The sequence below is a fragment of the Mustela lutreola genome, chromosome 9, assembly GCF_030435805.1.
Source record: "Mustela lutreola isolate mMusLut2 chromosome 9, mMusLut2.pri, whole genome shotgun sequence".
Classification (NCBI taxonomy): domain Eukaryota; kingdom Metazoa; phylum Chordata; class Mammalia; order Carnivora; family Mustelidae; genus Mustela; species Mustela lutreola.
The window spans coordinates 77824917-77843473 of record NC_081298.1 but is presented as its reverse complement, the minus strand read 5'-3'; the positions used below and the strand labels follow the sequence as shown (position 1 = coordinate 77843473).

The 18557-nt window shown below is 37.5% G+C and overlaps 2 protein-coding genes across 4 annotated transcripts in view; one reads left to right on the top strand and one right to left on the bottom strand.

The window, feature by feature from the left end:
- ASB3 (ankyrin repeat and SOCS box containing 3) overlaps window positions 1–18557 on the top strand; it is a 104958-nt gene that overhangs the window by 13933 nt on the left and 72468 nt on the right. Inside the window, exons 1-2 of one of the 2 annotated variants that reach the window (XM_059187653.1) lie at window positions 10453–10957; window positions 14130–14338. In XM_059187653.1, coding sequence (XP_059043636.1) covers window positions 14143–14338 — 196 coding nt within the window. In that variant the 5' untranslated portion in view covers window positions 10453–10957; window positions 14130–14142. Of the gene's footprint in view, window positions 1–10452; window positions 10958–14129; window positions 14339–18557 lie in introns of those variants that run through there. The other variant, XM_059187652.1, reaches the window with a different exon arrangement.
- CHAC2 (ChaC glutathione specific gamma-glutamylcyclotransferase 2) lies at window positions 840–10331 on the bottom strand. 2 transcript variants are annotated; one of them, XM_059187656.1, is made up of 3 exons: window positions 10069–10329; window positions 3568–3603; window positions 840–1866 (listed from the first exon to the last, which is right to left on the bottom strand). In XM_059187656.1, exons 1-3 carry the CDS (start codon window positions 10201–10203, stop codon window positions 1483–1485), a joined length of 555 nt encoding a protein of 184 aa, XP_059043639.1. In that variant the 5' UTR covers window positions 10204–10329; the 3' UTR covers window positions 840–1482. The 2 variants fall into 2 exon arrangements, with proteins under 2 accessions (XP_059043639.1, XP_059043640.1); XM_059187657.1 differs by lacking the exon at window positions 3568–3603 and having other exon boundaries at window positions 10069–10331.

Here is an 18557-nt window from a genome sequence, read left to right as displayed (position 1 = left end):
ATAAGAAAAACATGGAAAGGACTACTTTTCCTACTGTGTAGGACAACTTTGTTTAATGTGAAAATTTTCTGTTTTATTAGTTGTGCTGGGATTTGAAATGTTTTTATTAAGTTTCATAATAAATTTAATGTGATACTGAAATTCTTTTTTTTTTTTTTTTTTTTTTTTTTAAGATTTTATTTATTTATTTGTCATAGAGAGAGAAGCGAGAGCAAGCACAGGCAGACAGAGTGGCAGGCAGAGGCAGAGGGAGAAGGAGAAGCAGGCTCCCTGCCAAGCAAGGAGCCCGATGTGGGACTCGATCCCAGGACGCTGGGATCATGACCTGAGCCGAAGGCAGCCGCTCAACCAACTGAGCCACCCAGGCGTCCCCTGAAATTCTTTTTATGTTAAAAGATTTTAGAGACTGTCTTTTTGAAGAAGAAGGAACTATAATCAGAAATTATCTTGATTAGAATCAAGATCAATTTTACATGAGTTAATAATGCACATGTAACTTTCCTATTTGAGTAGCATCAGCAGCACTCCTAAGTGGATATCTTTGTTTTGCTGACAAGACAGAAGGATCAGGTAATGCCACTTCTTTAAAAAACTACAATTCTAAAGGTCATTTCAAACACCAGACTTTGAGCATATCTATGTTTCTATTAATTTATAATACCAGAATTGTCATCTCTCTTTTTTTAAAGTTTCAGTATAAGACTCATACAGTGACTGAATGACATGCTGCACTATTAATGGACACAACTTGTATAATGTAATTTGTGCCTTTTTAGCTGAATGAATTTTTTCCCATGTAGTAAAATGCATTTATTAAAAAAAAGGAGAGGTAGAGTACATTAGAATTCCAAGGAAATTTTTATATTAAAAATGCCAGTCTTTTTGACTTACATTGGAAAGGGTCTTTTTTTAATACCTGAACAAGGAGATTCACAATGAAGGCTGAAATCTTGTTTAATTACCATATATTTCTAATTACACATTATTTCAAGCTTGTGTATTTTAAACCATGGTTATACAATTATTGTATAGGAATATATTGAAGGTATTACCTTATTATATTTACTGGACTTTGGTTTAATTCTCTACAACTTCAAAATAGTATTGTGATAGTAAACAACAGAATTATTTTTTACTGTGATAAAAATAAGCTCTGAACTGAGTCCTTCACTGTATTTTTCTAAAGAACTCACTTCTTATGAGCAAGTGTTCAATATCATTTAGTTAGGAAACCATTATATTATTATTATAACTTGAATTGTTTCTTTAACTATATCCCAGTATTTTAAATATTTATGTGTTTCAGGATATATGAAATTAAACTACACATTTTGATCATATTTTGGCTACAACATTAAAATTAAATAAGACCTTCAAGTAAACAGGTTTCCAAATCATATTGCCAGTGTACGTGAAGCTATAGCTCTTCTCTGAAGACTAAAAGCTCTGCTTGTTTGGAAAAGTCAGTGATTGATTAGGTCTTTATAAGCAATTGAGGTTCTGTTCTCCTTCTAAACGCTCCTTTACTAATTTTTCCAAGGAGAAAAGATGTTCATCTGCATCTTCTGGCACAAGGTTCCTAATTGAATTTGCAAGTTCAAAAAGATATTCTGTATTTCTTCCACTTGGACCAGCTGCATTAAAAATTTGTTCAGCAATGTCTTCTAGCGGTGCAGGACCAAGATAATTGGGATTGTCACATGTTCCAATATATAGCACCACAGTGAATGGTTTTGTTGTGGGATCTTTTGGATAAAAAATGACTGTTGTGGTCCTGTAGCCTCCTTTCTCTCTGAAGTCAAGGTATGCTTTTACTTCTTCTTCCTTTCCTACTGGCAGTCTATAAGCAACACCCCAAACACAACCCTGTTGAGAAATGAAAATATAATATTTAGTATTTATAGGGCTAACTTAGCTGAAGATACATTGTGCTCTCAGAAAGTGTCTTATATATTCTTAGAAGTCAATGTAGTTTTGCATTACTTAAAGTGCACCTAGAGGTACAAGCTCAACAAAAGAGGAGGCCATTTAGTATTCTGGATGGAGTAATTTACAAAGGATATTTGAAAGTTTCTGCAATGAAAAAATGAACAAATAAAATGAATTTGCTATGGCCTTAAGTAGTTGATTACTTTCTTTCAGAATCCTTTCTGCAAACAAGGGAACACCTATTACATTAAAAAAAAAAAAAAAAAAAAAAGTGATGCTGAGCTCTAGCTGAAGCAGGTTTGGGTATCAAAGCCCTCTCAGCCAGCACCCAGCATTATATCCACTTATGGTAGGCTTCAGAGTGGCTACAACACTCCATGAAGCAGTTTGGAAACTACTGCCCTATACAATTAGTGAAATGTTTATGGATTTAAAACCTGAGAACTCTATTTTTAATGACCAAGTGAAGACCTGGTATTTTTTATTTCAGTTCCACTAGTTAAAAGACATAATTTTTAAAACTTAAACAATGATAAATAACCTAGCATACAAGGAAATTATTCCGAATGAAGATTTTTAAAATGCTAATTTCCTTCATTGTTTAGTTTGTCCACACAGTATTGGTAAAAATAATGTATTTTGGCTGCAAAGATTTTGTTTGTGTGTGTTAATACAATATCTGTGCTATAAGCAGGATTTACAGTTCATAGTATAGATTTTCTAGTTTATTCACAATCTTTAACTATTAACTTTAAAAACCAAACTTTAGGTTGCCAAGTATCTTCTTGAGTTAATTTAACATTCTATAGAAACGAAGTGCTGTATGTTAATTTTCATTAAGAGTAACAGTTACCAGTTCGAAGCATTTTTTTTTTTTTTAATTAAGTAGGCTCTATTCCCAATATGGGGCTCGAACTCAGGACCTTGAGATCAAGAGTCAAATGCTGTACCAATGGGCCTAGCCAGGCACCCTGAAGCCATTTTTATATATACTTTTCTTAATGCAAATTATGAAAGCATTTCATTTCACTATTTCACTTATTCATCAGCCGTTGATAGCTGCTTATTTTTTGTACATCAAAGTTCTTTCCAAAGTTAAATTCTTAACTTCAAAATATAAAAGTCTGTATCTAGACATCTATGAAATGATTGAAAATATTTAAGAAACAGAGAACTATCAGCTAATTATGTTTTCTAGTGCTCTAGATCTCTTTAAAAACCCATTTGCTATTAGTAAAATAAGGCCATAAAGAAAGTGGTAATTCCTGACTGGGATTTTTGCTGAGAATAGGAGACTCCTAGCAAATGTGACGAGTTTTAAGGGTTCCATTTGAATTTTGAGGGCTGGCTCCATCAATTCTTAATCAATAAACTGAACAAGAAAATTTAAAAAAAAAAAGAAAAGAAAATGAGACTATATGCCATTTGGTTTTATTTTGTTGTCTACTTGAAGTCTGCATTCCAACTTTTCCCAACAGTTGAAAAAAAACACAACAAATACAGAGAGGAATTCTAGACCTAGTGTTCAAACTGTCTGTGATGGTTGTTAATAAAATTTTACTGATTATTTTAAACTGAGAAACATCTCAACATTTTATATGATTAAAGACTATACAAAAAAGAATAATTATACCATACCCCAGGATCTTCAACAAGAGTCACAACTCTTCCAGGCTGTTTTAAAAAAAGTTAAAAAAAAAAAAATTTTTTTTTTCTGAATCAATTTTTCAACTAACCAAGCATTAGCAATTTATTGTTGACATGGAATATTTTAATTTCATTTGTTCATACTAAACACTTTCTTAGCACTTATTTTTTATGATAAATGTTCAAGTGGCTTAACTAAGAAAATAATATACCTTATGTTTTCTAAAGGATTCCCTTCAATTTGTGTATATTATGTTCATTTGAAATTGATATATTAGGGATGCCTGGGTGGCTCACTGGGTTAAACCTCTGCCTTTGGCTCAGGTCATGGTCCCAGGGATCGAGCCCCACATTGGGCTCTCTACTCAGCGGGGAGCCTGCTTCTACCCCCCCCCCCCTGTCTACTTGTGATCTGTCAAATAAATAAATAAAATCTTTAAAAAAAATAAAAAAATAAAATTGATATATTAAAATACACACCTGTGACTAAGTCTCATTTAAAATAAAGGTAAGGGAAGAACCTATTATAAATAAAAATTCTGGTCAGATTCCTTTTTTTTTTTTTTAAGATTTTATTTATTTATTTGACAGACAGAGATCACAAGTAGGCAGAGAGGCAGGCAGAGAGAGAGGAGAAAGCATGCTCCCTGCAGAGCAGAGAGCCCAATGTGGGGCTCAATCCCAGGACCCTGGGATCATGGGCTGAAGGCAGAGGCTTTAACCCACTGAGCCACCCAGGCACCCCTACTGGTCAGATTCTTATAGTTTTGTTTTTTTTTTAAGATTTTATTTATTTGACAGGGAGAGACACAGAGAGAGAGAGGGAACACAAGCAGGGGGACTGGGAGAGGGAGAAGCAGGCCTCTGGCTGAGCAGGGAGCCCTATGCAGGGCTCCTTATGCAGGGCTCCATCCCAGGGCCCTGGGATCATGAACTCAGCTAAAGACAGACACTTAACAACGGAGCCACCCAGGCACCCAGAATCCTATAGTTTTATTAGGGAACAAATATGCTCTTCCAGAGTGCTTTCCTCTAATAGGGAAGTAGTTCTCAAACTTCATTGTAGATCAAAATTACCTGGAGATTGGTTAACATATTGCTTAGTCTACAGTCCCAGAATTGCTAATCCTGTTGGTCTGGAGCTCTCTGAGAATTTGCTTTTTTTTTTTGAAATACACTTCCTACCTAGTGCCAAAGGCTATGTATCTGTTGACATGTTAGCGTTATTAGTTGAGAATGCTCTGTTGACATGTTAGCGTTATTAGTTGAGAATGCTGAATTGTAAGCATTTTAACATTTGTTTGCCCACTGTTCTGGTACACACTCTCTATAATCATTCAGATATTTGTGTCATCTTCATTACTGTTTCCTTAGTCTTTGTCTATTTGTATAGATAATTTGTAATCATGGAAAAAATAGGATTTTGGATTATATTTCTTATTTAATTACATTTTCTTTTTAGTCTTCTCATACATTTTAATAATTGCATAATACTGTATTATCAGTGAGCTATAATTTAAATATTTTTGTGTTATTGGTCATTTAGATTTGACTTGTTTTCTGTTTAAGAAAATGCTACAATGAGGACACATATATTGATGTAGGTATTACCATATTACTTTCGATTTCAAAGTGAATTAGCAGCTATTTGCTGAATCCCTAGCTATGTTGTAGAGAAAACAAAACCTTGATTCTTGCTTTCAAGAGCTTATACTGTAATTCTGGAACATGAACTTAACACGTGAAATAGAGAACACTTAAGGGCTAATATGTATAGTATGAATGCAGTAAGAATTCTGAGTCTTAGGTGGTCAGAAAGTAAGACAAAATTCTGGTGAAAGGGCATAATTAGTAAGTGTGGTCTCAAGTGTGGACCTAAAGGCAAGACTGACTATACAGGTTAAGTGTCTGACTTTAGCAGATGACCCCAACACATAGAGAAGATGATCCCAAGATAACTGGAGAAACAGGATAGTCAGATTTGAAAAGCCAAGGAATAGAGGTGCAGTTAGGGGACAATGGAAAATAAGAAGCCAATGACATCTGGGAGAAATAGGAATTTAGGAGCTACTGTAGCACTTGAGGAGTGGATGACTTGGTATGATAAAAGAAATGTTTGGGAAAGATCTGAGTGGTAAAGTGTATAGTATGCAAGTTAGAGTGGGATGGAAGTAGACTTTTGAGTAAGAAATGTTAGAGGTCCAGGTGATAAATTCTGTATTCCCGTTTTCCTTGTCTCCCTTATATCCAGCCCAGTCATCAATTCTTAGTAGCTCTATCTTTTGATTCTTCTGTATCTGGTTCCTCTGCATTCTTCAGTGGCTTCTTTAGGGACCTCACTGCCTGCCTGTATTTTGTTTACCTCTAGTTTGTTCTCTTCTTGACCCTGGAATAACTTTCTGGTGCAGAAATTGGGCCACTCACTCCTGTGCTTTGAATTTTTCAGGGTTATAATATTCTACAGGATAAAATAAAAATTCCTCAGCATAACTTAACTACACACCTCATTTCTTACCACTTTCCCTCTCAAGCTGTACTGACTTATTTGTAACTTTTACAAACATTCATATCTTTGTATATACCAGTACTCATTGTGGAATGCTCTTCCTTTTATATCTCTGGAATATCCTCCTGCCATTCCATCCATAAAGGCTTGGCTGACTCCCCAGGAAACTCTGTAGCAGAAATCTCCTAAAGTGATTTGTCCTTTTATACCTCACTTCCTTGTGGCACTTGTCAGGTATTGTTTTTTGCATAGGTGTTTCCTACTTGTATATGTACGCACTCAGTAGTAACTGTTGAAAGAGGGAGGGGTGGTAGAAAAGTCCTGGACTTTAGGTGGTGGCATATTTGAAACAGAAAACAAGGAATCATTTTAAGGGGAAATAAATGGACTCCCTGTGATTGCTTATATATGATACAGACATAGACTTTTGGCACTACTGATAAATTTACTTGGAAATATTTTCTTTCTTTTTTTTTTTTGAAATATTTTCTTTTTTAAAGATTGATTTATTGGGGCACATGGGTGGCTCAGTGGGTAAGCCTCTGCCTTTGGCTGAGGTCATTATCTCAAGCTCCTGGGATTGAGCCCCACATCCAGCTCTCTGCTCAGCAGGGAGCCTGCTTCCCCATCTCCCTGCCTGCCTCTCTGCCTACTTGTGATCTCTCTCTCTGTCAAATAAATAAATAAAATATTCACAAAAAAAGAGATTGATTTATTTTAGAGAGAGCATGCGAGTGGGGGGAGGGGCAGAGGGGGAGGGAAAGCATCTCAAGCAGACTCCCCACGGAGCAGGGAGCTGGCTGCACTGATCTCACCACCCTGAAGAATGACCTGAGCTGAAATCAAGAGTTGGATACTCAACCGACTGCGTCACTCAGGCACCCCTTGGAAATATTTTCTAAAACTTAAACTTTTTGTACCTAAAATAAACATGTTATTGAGAAACAGTGTCCATTTGTAAATCACATGAACGCTTTTTGGGGGGATTGAAACTAAAGAAGGGGTTTTTGAAGCTGAATAGGATTAGAAGTTATCATGAAATATGGGGCATTATGGGTGCTTTGAATAATGAGTTATTTTTCTGATCTAGACCTAGAACAGAGATTTAGTAAATGTTAATGATTATCTTTTGTGTTAAAATGCTTCCTCTTTTTGAAATCGAAATATATTCTCTCTGTTGTGAAAAAATGTTCACATTTAAATAAATCCTTAATTTGGTGAGATGCTATGAGTTTTGTTATATATAAATGAGATGCTTAATTAAACTTAGGAAGAAATTGAAGTTTAATATGCTAAAAAGAAAGTATGATTGAATAAACCAAGTAGGTTTGGTATTTTTCCCACAAATGTCACATTGCAGTGTGTGGAAATGAGCCTAACATTTGTTTAATAATATCACATTTCATGTGTACTGATGACTTACTAAGAGCATATGTTGCTGTAAGAAACAGTCCTATAAAACATCCATGTCATTCTTCTAATTTTCTGGGTATCTCTGTAGCCTTTTGTATTCTTGTTTAACAGTTAAGATTTATATAAAGCTGGTGATCCACTGTAATAAAAAATGTTAAGTAAAATAATAATGTTCTTTTCAGCTTTTTTTTTTTTAACAGAACAGTATACTTAGAAAATGTCCATAACTTAGACTTTCCTTTAATTTGCTATGTTGGATCCTTTAAATAAAAGTAGATGTAATAGGGGTGCCTGGGTGGCTCAGTGGGTTAAAGCCTCTGTCTTCGGCTCAGGTCATGATCCCAGGGTCCTGGGATCGAGTCCCACATCGGGCTCTCTGCTCAGCAGGGAGCCTGCTTCCTCCTCTCTGTCTCTGCCTGCCTCTCTGCCTATTTGTGATCTCTGTCTGTCAAAAAAAAAAAAAAGTAGATGTATAACTATTAGCCATTGCAGTCCATTGCAGTCTCCCTGTCCCCTAACTTACCTGCCCTATATTTTAGTAAATATAAGTTAAAAAAAAATACTGGCTTTTATACCTCCTTTATTCTTTTAAAGAATCATGAGCTGTTGCATTGACTTGACAACTTCTTATTGTTCTATTCCTCCATGTGCTATATAACAAATGCATCATACAATTGGATTGAAACTAGAGTAGTAGGGCACCTGGGTGGCTCAGCATCTGCCTTCTGCTCAGGTCCTGATCCCAGGGTCTTGGAATCAAGCCCCACATGGAGTCTGCTTCTCCCTTTCCCTCTGACCCCTGTTCATGCTCTCACTCACTCTATCTCTCAAATAAATAAATAAATAAAAATCCAAAAAAAAAAAAATCCCCTACAATAGTAAAATATGCTATTAAGACCATATTTCTGGGGCTCTAGTGTGGCTCAGTCGATTAAGCATAGGATTCTTGATTTTGGCTCAGGTCGTCATCTTAGGGTGGTGAGATCAAGCCCCTCATTGGGCTCTGTGCTGGACATGTAGCCTCTGGACATATAGCCTGCATGCACAAGGTTCTCTCTCTCCCTTTACCCACCCCCCCACATTTGTGCACAGATGGCTCATTCTCTGTCTCAAAACAAAACAAAACAAAACAGCATATTTGTAAACATTTAAAATTTGGAGGCTGGGTTAAGGCTTTTCTCTTCAGAATAGAAGTTTTAAGTGTTCATATCTGACAACTCAAAAGGCATTTTACTTTACTTAAACTTTTATTAACAAGTTTCACTTTACTTAACTCTTTAAAGTCTTAAATATTGTTCTATAACATTCTCTTTTTTTAAGAACGATTTTATTTTTTAAGTAATCTCTACACCCAATGTGGGGCTCAAGTTTACAATTACGAAATCTAGACGTGCATGCTCTCCCCGTTTTATAACATTCCTGAAGAAATTTTTGCCATTAAGTTTCTGTTGTCTTACCAATATGCATTTGCCTTAAGTTAGTCCACTGTTTTCAAGTTATCTGCCTACCTTAAAGCCAGATTGTGTTTTGGGGCCAATATTAATTTCTTTTTAAAAAACAGTAATCAAAAAAAAAAATAAAAAACAGTAATCAAGCTTATATAACTCTCAGAGTACTTTAGAGAACATATAAACAGTAAACAATTTTGTACCCTCCCAAAAGTTAGGAGATTAACTAAAACACGTATTTATGGTATCCAAATTGTTACCCAAAACTTAGTTTTCCTTGTGGATTGGTTGTTTTGCAGCCAATTCAAGTCTGATTTGCAGAAGCAGCTCACTGCTACTCCTTCGTAGACATATTTTGGGATGAATGTCTTTGTATGACCAAAAAATGGATCAAAGAACTTATATTTTACATTCATAATTCAAAAGAGAAACATGGAGAAACATTAAAATAATTTTGGATATAGTAATGGGTACTGTGTTACTCAAATTACAAACCAGGAACTCATTTAACTTTGCTGGTACCCGACAACCAAACTAAGTGATCCAGGTTAGCTCCTTAGTAACCGCAGATATTTTTGGAAACTAGTTCTGTGCCCTTAGGTGTCATAAAATAAAACCTTTGGAAAGATACAAAGAACCCTCAGAAATAACACGCTTGTTTAAACTAAAACCAATGAAAGTCTGCCAGAATGCAGAAATGCCAACAAATTTAACTTTAAAAAGTTGAATGTGCGAGTTGATTTTGGTATTTCAACTCCGTGGTGCCACGAAGATTGATCTTCCCGCCTGTTTTTTTTTTTTTTTTTTGGCATAAGTTGCCAAGAGATGGGGTCCCCTCCCAGCACGTCAGCCTTGTGCGAGCTTGTGTGCTTGTGCCCACGTTTCCTGCTTCCTTAAGAAACTATCCACCCGCATCTCAAGTGATTTCGGAAGGAATGCCCTTGGTTTGGGAGAGAGGTAGGGGGCAAGTGGTCGAGGAAGACGGGACCGAAATAACAGCTTTATTCCTAACCCACTTGCTCAGCCCTCAGAAGCGTTGGGGTGTAGCTCCAGCAAAGCTGGGCCAGGAGTTGGGGAGCGGCGCTGCGAGGGCAGTAAGGGTGGGGGTACTGGTTGGCGCCTCACCTTGCCGGGGACCCCGCGATGGTCGGTGCTTCCCTGCCAGAAGCGCCTGTTGTAGCCCGTGATGTATCCGACCATCTTGTCCTGATAAGGGAAGTCCACCTTCCAGATCAGGGACCCATAACCAAAAACCCACATCCTTCCCTTGCTCCTCTGCTGCGGTAGCGGTCGACCCTCAGCTGTGGTCTCTACGGTGCAGGCACCAGCCGGGACTGCAGCTTCACCGACGCAAGTAACCGGCTGGACGGCCGCAGGCGCAGTAGCTGCACTGTCTGCTGGTGGGGGGGAGGGCGCAAAGCACACTGGGGCACGTAGTTCGAGGATCGTCTTCCGACTCGGTCAGCGTTATTTTATTTCGTTGCTTAGGTAGGGTATCAAGTAGGAACGCCCTTCCGTATGTTTAGCAAAGGATTCTTTCGTAGTCGCTGCAACTCACCCTAACCTTCTAGTGCGTCTCTGCAGAGGACTACAATACCCACAATCCTTTCCTGGGATTTGTGACTTGCGGTTGGAATTGTGCGCTTTTGAGCGGGTACAAGGAGAAGCGCCTCGCCTGTAGTCGCTGCGGATACAGTCTAGATACCCGCAAGAGATATAGGGGCACCGCGTTTGGCATGTAGGAAGACATTTTGTTCTTTGAAAACTGGGTTTCTGCCAATTTAACAGCAGCCAGAGGAGCGCGAGCTGTGAATGGCGTATTTGGCTTTATACTTAAAAAACGGAAACAAAACGAAACCAAAAAACTTCTGCCTGTCTTCCTTTTACATAAAGCAGAAAGTGTATCATAGAACTTTTACGACTGTGAAAGAGCTATCGTTTCAACTCATTTAAATTTTACGCGCAAAACAACCTTATTCATCTTCAGTATTCTCAGCTGCTCACTCAGAAAAGGGTAAGCAAAGGTTCTCGCCTCATGCACAGGCTTTAGAAGGGATATGTGGAACTTAAAATTGAATACAGAATTTGAGGTCTGTGTGCATTCTTCTGGGGAAGTAGCTTTATAGCTTTCATGAGTTTCTCCAACAGGTCAAGACTCTAAAAAATGTTAAGATCTGCTGGTTAGAACTACTGCTCCAAAATATTTTTTTAGGGAACTGACTTGGACCAACACGGCTGTGTTTCTGAGTGTAAAAAGAGAAGCTTTAGCAAATTCTTGTTCTCTCTTGAGGATTTATTTCTATTTCACAGTCTTTAGCTACATAAAAGAATTTTAGAACACCCAGATTGGAAGAGTATTATTTGAACTCTTAAGAAACCAGCAGGAAACTGCTACAAAAACGAAACAAAACAAACTTAGCTTAAGAATCACCAGGTCCTTTCATTTATTACCCAACTTTAAGTTTCACATCGCCTGGAATGTTTGGTTTCTACCAACTCTGAACTTTTTCGAAAGATTTCACATATACGGAAACAATTTTTAAAAAGTATAGTCATCACTCATATACTCTCTACTTGGATCCAATAACTGACATTTTGCCAGCTTACTTTTTTCTCTATATATACTTTTTAATTTAAAACATTTGAAGTAAGTTGCATGTGTTACTTTTCACTGCTAAATACGTAAAGAATAAGGACTTTCTCCTAATAACCACAATGCCATTATCACATCTAAGAAAATTAACAAAACTGCATCACCAAATATATATTACATATTCAGATTTCCTTAATTGTCTCACAATTGCTTTTTGTAGCTGATACTCTCTGATACTGCTTTCACCATCCAGGATCCATTTAAAGTTTATACATCACATTTGGTTGTTTGACCTTGTACTCATTCAGTCAAGAACATTTAAAGGCTTTTATTAGAAAGACATCTTGTATACAGTTTATGTGTATTAACTAGTTGTAATTAAGGGTTGAGGGGAGTGATTATGCTGTGATAGTACATTTCTTTTGGCTTCTCCTTCCCTTAAGAGTTTCAAAGATCTTACCCAGTTCTGATTTTTTTTTTTTTTCAGGTTATTGCCTGTTAATCTAGATCCGTTAACATTATTTGTAACTGTAAGAAAAGCCAGTAAATTTGGAAAGGGATTCATACTTGTTTTTCCTCAAACGCTCTTTTTTAATGTCTTTGGAGGGGTATTCTTATGTGTGTGTGTTTTTCCTACATAGAAACAGTTCTTGTATTAGGTGAATATGCCATAAATTTGCCGTATATGTGTGGTCTTTTCTTTTTTTGTGAAACTTGGATATAATGACCTTAGCTGGGAATTAGCATCTTTCAACAAAGTGTAGCCTAGCATTCAAGGTTCTGCACAGTTTGGCATTCAGCTACCTCTGTAAGCTCCTTTTTCTCCTGTTCTTTGTTTAGCTAATCCTCCTTCAAAAGTGAGCTAATTGTTTCCCTTACTTGCTGGCCCTAATTCATCCTTGCTTGTTCATTTACATAATGTTTGTTGTGTTTCTCCTGCCATGGAACGCCCTTCTCCCCTTTTTCTCATTGTCAGATCCTCCGCATACTTTAGGAGCCAGCTCACATTCCTCACAAATTTAAGTAGTTTCTCCCTTCTTTGACTACCCCTGAACTTCTCTTGGAGTACTTTCTTCTTTTTGTTTTGGATAACATGTGTTTATCATTTCTCTGAGTCTGTGTCATCTTTATATCCACCACATTACTGATGACTAGTTGGTGCACAGTAAATAACCGTCAACTGCATAATTAAATGTGTGATAAAAATATTCACGTTCCTAGTAAGGGACCAGTTGATCCAATCAGACTTATCCATAGTGTACTGTTAGCTGTTTGGCGCACTAGAGAATCTACTTCTGCAGTTACAGCTTTCTATTTAAATGTGACCATGGATAAATTTAAATTTCCTATAGGAAATTCTATGCACTCCCTTTTAACCTCTCCTTTTAAAGATTTTACTTATTTATTTGACAGAGAAAGAGAGAGCAAACACAAGTGGGGGGAGAGGGATAGCAGAGGGACAGGAAGAAGCAGGCTCCCCACGGAACAGGGTGCCTGACTTGGGGCTTGATCCCAGGACCCATGATTCCTGGGATTATGATGTGAGCCAAAGGCAGACATCCAACCGACTGAGCCACCCAGGCACCCCTTAACTTCTTATAAAACCTTCGTTTTCTGGAAAAAGTATTTAGAATGTGGTTCTAGAAAGTTTTCACCTGTATTAGACTAGACATGTCGGCATTTCCAGAACCACCTCCTAAAATCATTAGAAAAAATCAGGAAGGCTGGGCTAGGAGTGCTACTGTGAATGATTGCCCCTTGGGAGGTAACTCTTCCCCTGAGAATCCTGAACCTTAGCATCCTAGTGTAATTAACAAGAAACTGTCTTTGTGAGAATCATACTGAGAGCTATAATGGGGGAACATAGAATGAACTTTAGAGGAAGATGATGAGGAAGAGGCACTAATGCAGTCAAGAACTTTCTAGGCTGGTATAGGAAAGCTAGACTCATCTTTTTATGATGCTCTTGTTCATTTCAGTATATTCAATATATTCCATCAGTGGGACTGTTTCATCAAGGAAAGAGAACATGAATGTTAGTCTCTTTTGGAAAGGACCAGAAGAAAAACTACAGTTTTTACTTATCTTTGTTTTTCCCTTTTGTTCATTCCTTTTCTAGCTTTTTTGGGTCTAGCTTTTTCCTGGAGAGGACTGCAAATTAATTCTTGAGGCTGAGCATTGCTGTTAGCTAAATGGCCATCTCTATGTAATAGAGTACACATTTGGGATTAACTGCAGGTGTTTAACTCCTTCATCTACAGAGTTCCAGTGAAGGCACTTTGGCGGATATGAACAGGAGCAGAAACTTGCAGGAAGGAGCTGCTCAGACATTTCCAGAAGTGGAATGATAGAACACTTGAAACTCTCTTGATATCTTTAATAAGAGCATTCCAAGGAATCCCAGTTCCCCAAAGACACTTCATGGTTTAGGCTCTAGAAGAGGCTGTGTCTTGACAGGTTGCTTTCTCCACCTCAGGATTTTCCACAGCGGTCTTGTGACAGATGCAGGACAGGCCTGCTTCGATCTGCTAATCTCTAGGAGTGCAGTGTTGTTTTATTGTCTATAGTGTTTTCTTTCTGCCTTGTTTTGTAGACTGGTCAAAAGAATGGATTTTACAGAGGCTTACTCTGACACATGCTCCACCGTTGGACTTGCTGCCAGAGAAGGCAATGTTAAAGTCTTAAGAAAACTGCTCAAAAAGGGACGTAGCGTTGATGTTGCTGATAACAGGGGATGGATGCCAATTCACGAAGCAGCTTATCACAACTCTGTAGAATGTTTACGGATGTTAATTCATGCAGGTAAAGTAAATTCAAGGTATGGGAGGCTGGGCCTACAAGCTGGATTAATAAAACAAAAAAATGGCAATATATGATTTATTAACGGTAGTGTTTGTTTTCTTTTTCTTTGACTCATAAAAGAACTGCCTGTGCATTATTAAGAATGGTAAGATTGCCTGCCTTGGGTTATATAAGTATGGTGTTTGAGCTGGATATCTGTAAATGTTGTCCTTGATACGTAACTTGCTGTGCCTGGCCAATTTTTACTGTCTGAGCTTTTTTTTTTTTTTTTAAAGATTTTATTTATTTATTTGACAGAGAGAAATCACAAGTAGACGGAGAAGCAGGCAGAGAGAGAGAGAGGGAAGCAGGCTCCCTGCTGAGCAGAGAGCCCGATGTGGGACTCGATCCCAGGACCCCGAGATCATGACCCGAGCCGAAGGCAATGGCTTAATCCACTGAGCCACCCAGGCACCCCTGTCTGAGCTCTTTTAATTAAGCATTTGGTTGTTACTAGTCATGTTTATTCCTTCTTCCTTTTCCAAACAGAAGGAACAATGTTACTGGAATTGAGGGTGTGTGTGCTTTGGTTGAATTAGTCTTTTTTTTTAAGTACTTTTCAGTTTTCTTAATTTCAGGACTCTTTCCAATTACTTTTTGTATTTTTTTTTTTTTTTTTTTTTTTTTAATCTGAGGTCACATTAGAGAAGAGGATAGACAAGGTCCCTGCCTTTATGGTGCTTAAATTCCTATCAGGGGAGACAGACAACACCTAAACATTTAAACAAGATAATTTCAAAATATAAAAGTATTGTGGGGAGAATAAAAGGGTAATGAGACAGAGACTAGCCATGTGCTATTGTGCATCTCTTTCCAATTCTGTCTTCAGTTGACTTCATGCTTGTAACCTGAGATCAGTCAGGTGGGAATATTTACATGGCAGAGGTCAACCGGTACTGTAAACCAAAGCTGTAAATTTGAGCTTTTTTCCCCTTTCTGAGAGCCAGTGATATATTTGTCAGCTCACTACTGAGAAAAGGGCTCAGTAAAAAAGACTACATGAGATTGTGACAGGAGATGGTGGGTGGGGGTGATGGGGATAATGGTGAGTGAGTATTGCTTTTTAACAGTCCTTGTACTAGGTACTTGATTTACATTGTTTAATATGTACCAAGGCTCAGAGAAGTTGACTTATCCAAAGATTATGTAATAAACTAGAACCCATTTCTTTCTGATTCTAAAGCCCACTTTTTTTTCACTATAGCATGCTTCCAACCTTTAATCAAAGTAAACATTTTTAACATCTAGGTAATTTAACTGAGATTGAATGTTAACACTCTGTTGTAACAGTCAGTGAAGCATGCTACTCAAAATTTAGCTACTCAAAATTTAGACTTCTGGTGCCATATTTCATCAGAATTACTAACTCATGGCTTCATGGGTGGGAAATAAAATAATTCTTCCATTTTTGGGGAGCACTGATTTTTATTTGTTTTGTTTTAAGGAATGAGGGATGGCAAGGCTAAATTCCCCCAGTAATAATACAGGAGGTTCATTTGACTGCTGGGCCCATGTTCTAGAGTCTGTTATAGTTGACTCTTAGAAGGTAGTAGAAAAATAGACTTTATGCCTTAAATTTTAAAAACTTGATATGCAGTTTTCAGAATTTGAAGTTAATTCTATAGCTTGAATTCCCAGACTAGTGATAAATAAAGGCATGAATTTAAATACTCTTTTCTAGTTAAAAAGGTCAATCCCAATGTTTTTTTCTCCCCACAGCAGGTTAGTAGTGTTTATGTTACAGTTTTTTGTATAGCTGCAGAATAAACTTAGGCATGCTTTTGACTAAATGTATTTGAATGAGTTGTTCAAGTCATCTGTGTTTTCTGTTAGAAATCTTAAGGGTCACTTTCATTTTTAATGATTATTCTTTTTTTATGCTTGTTGTTTTAGGAGGATAAGATACCCCCATGTAGTTAACTATCGTGAATAGTTGATATAAATTGTCAAATAAAAAATTCTCACTGTATTTTTATTAGAGTTCACTGTTATGAAACAAACTTTGGATAAATCTGATTCACCTGTAGTTTGTATACCAGGATTAGGAAGTAGGGTGTGTAGAGAACAGGAAGCAGCTATAGGACTTGTTTTAGGTGGTGACATTTTTGGTCTCAGTCTTCCGTGAGCTTGGTTGTTCTTTGTAGTTGGAACTAGTGCCCAAAATTCTGTCACATCTGATTATTGATTAATTAGGAAAAAACTGGAATGAGGCAGAAAGGCTGTATAGCCTATTGGTCACTTTAAAAAATGTTCTATATGTTCTTATGGCCCATCCCCCCCCCTTGGAAATTAACTAAAGTCCATAGTTTATTCAGATCCCCTGTCTTTATTTTAATTATTTTATTTTATTTTTTAAATTAACATATAATGTATTATTTGTTTCAGGGGTACAGATCTCTGAATCATCAGTCTTACACAATTCACAGTGCTCACCATAGAATTAATTTATTTTTTAAAGATTTTATTTATTTATTTGTCAGAGAGTGAGAGAGAGCATGCACAAGCAGGGAGAGCAGCAAGAAGAGGGAGAAGCAGGTTCACCCCTGAGCAAGTAGCCTCATGTGGGACTTGATCCCAAAAACCTGGGATCATGACCTGAGCCAAAAGCAGGTGCTTAACCAACTGATCCACCCAGGAGTCCCTAGATCCTTTTTAAAAAAAAAAATAACAGTTTAAACTTACCTGGATGATTCAAGTTCAGGAACATTGACCAGTGAGGAACAGTAGCTGCTTACTTTGTAAAAGGTCTAGCTAGGGTATAGCTACGTGTGAGTATGTATTTTATTTTTTGTTATGTTTTATTTGCCACCATGTAGTACATCATTAGTTTTTGATGTAGTGTTCAGCGATTCATTAGTTAAGTGTAGTACCCAATGCTTATCACAACATGGGCCCTCCTTAATACTCATCACCTGGCTACCCCATGCCCCCAACCCCTTCCTTCTGAAACCCTCAGTTTCCTGGAGTCCATAGTCTCTCATGGTTTGTCTCCCTCTCTTATTTCTTCCCCTTCACATTCAGTTTTCCTTCCCTTCCCCAGTGGTCTTCTGTGCTGCTCTTTATGTTCCACATATGAGTGAAACCATATGATAAATGTCTTTCTCTGCCTGACTTGCTTCACTCAGCGTCATCCCTTCCAGTTCCAGCCATGTTGATGTGAATGGTGGGTATTCATCCTTTCTGATGGTTGAGTAATATTCCGTTATATATATGTTCCACATCTTCTTCTTCTTCTTTTTTTTTTTTTTTTGAAGATTTATTTATTTATTTGAGAGAGAGGCAATAAAGGAGAGCATGGGCGAGGAGAAGGTCAGAGGGAGAAGCAGACTCCCCGTGGAGCTGGGAGCCCGATGCGGGACTCGATCCCGGGACTCTGGGATCATGACCCGAGCCGAAAGCAGTCATCCAACCAACTGAGCCACCCAGGCATCCCTGTTCCACATCTTCTTTATCCATTCATCTGTTGGAAGGGCATCTCGGGTCCTTGTGAAGATGTATTTTATTATATTTTTTAAAAGATTTTATTTATTTATTTGACACAGAAAGAGAGAGAGAGAGAGAGAGATCACAAGCAGGGGAAGAGGCAGAAGCAGGTTTCCTGCTGAGCAGGGAGCCTGCTGTGTGGCTTGATCCCAGGACCCTGGGACCACAACCTGAGCCAAAGGCAGATGCCAACCAGCTGAGCCACTCAGGTGCCCCTGAGGATGTATTTTAAAATAATGATGAAATACAGGGGTTTTTAGTCTTTAGGAGTGAAGTAAGGTCTCTTTTGCTTATTGCTGACAGTAGCATCTTTTATATCTATACCAGTTAACTTGGTATTCTGGGTTAATCTTAAAAGTTTCCAAAGCAAGTATGACATTTCTGTTATTCTTTATACTTGCTATATACTGTGTTTTATTTAATTCATAATTCTCTTATCTTTTATAGCTCTTCTGGTGTACATAGAGTGTCTTTTATTATATAATTTCTATCTTCTTGAACTTCATTTAATATTAGTGAACTGCCAGAGATTCTTAAAACATACCTTTTATTAGTGTGCTAAAGTTATGGAAGTGCTCAGGCCTACACAAAAAGAATGGAAGCATTTCAGATATTTAGAAGGTTGTGCTTTACTGTCTCTTCAGTTTAGATCCAGAATCTAGCCTAAGGATCATACATGGTCTTCTCATTCACGTTG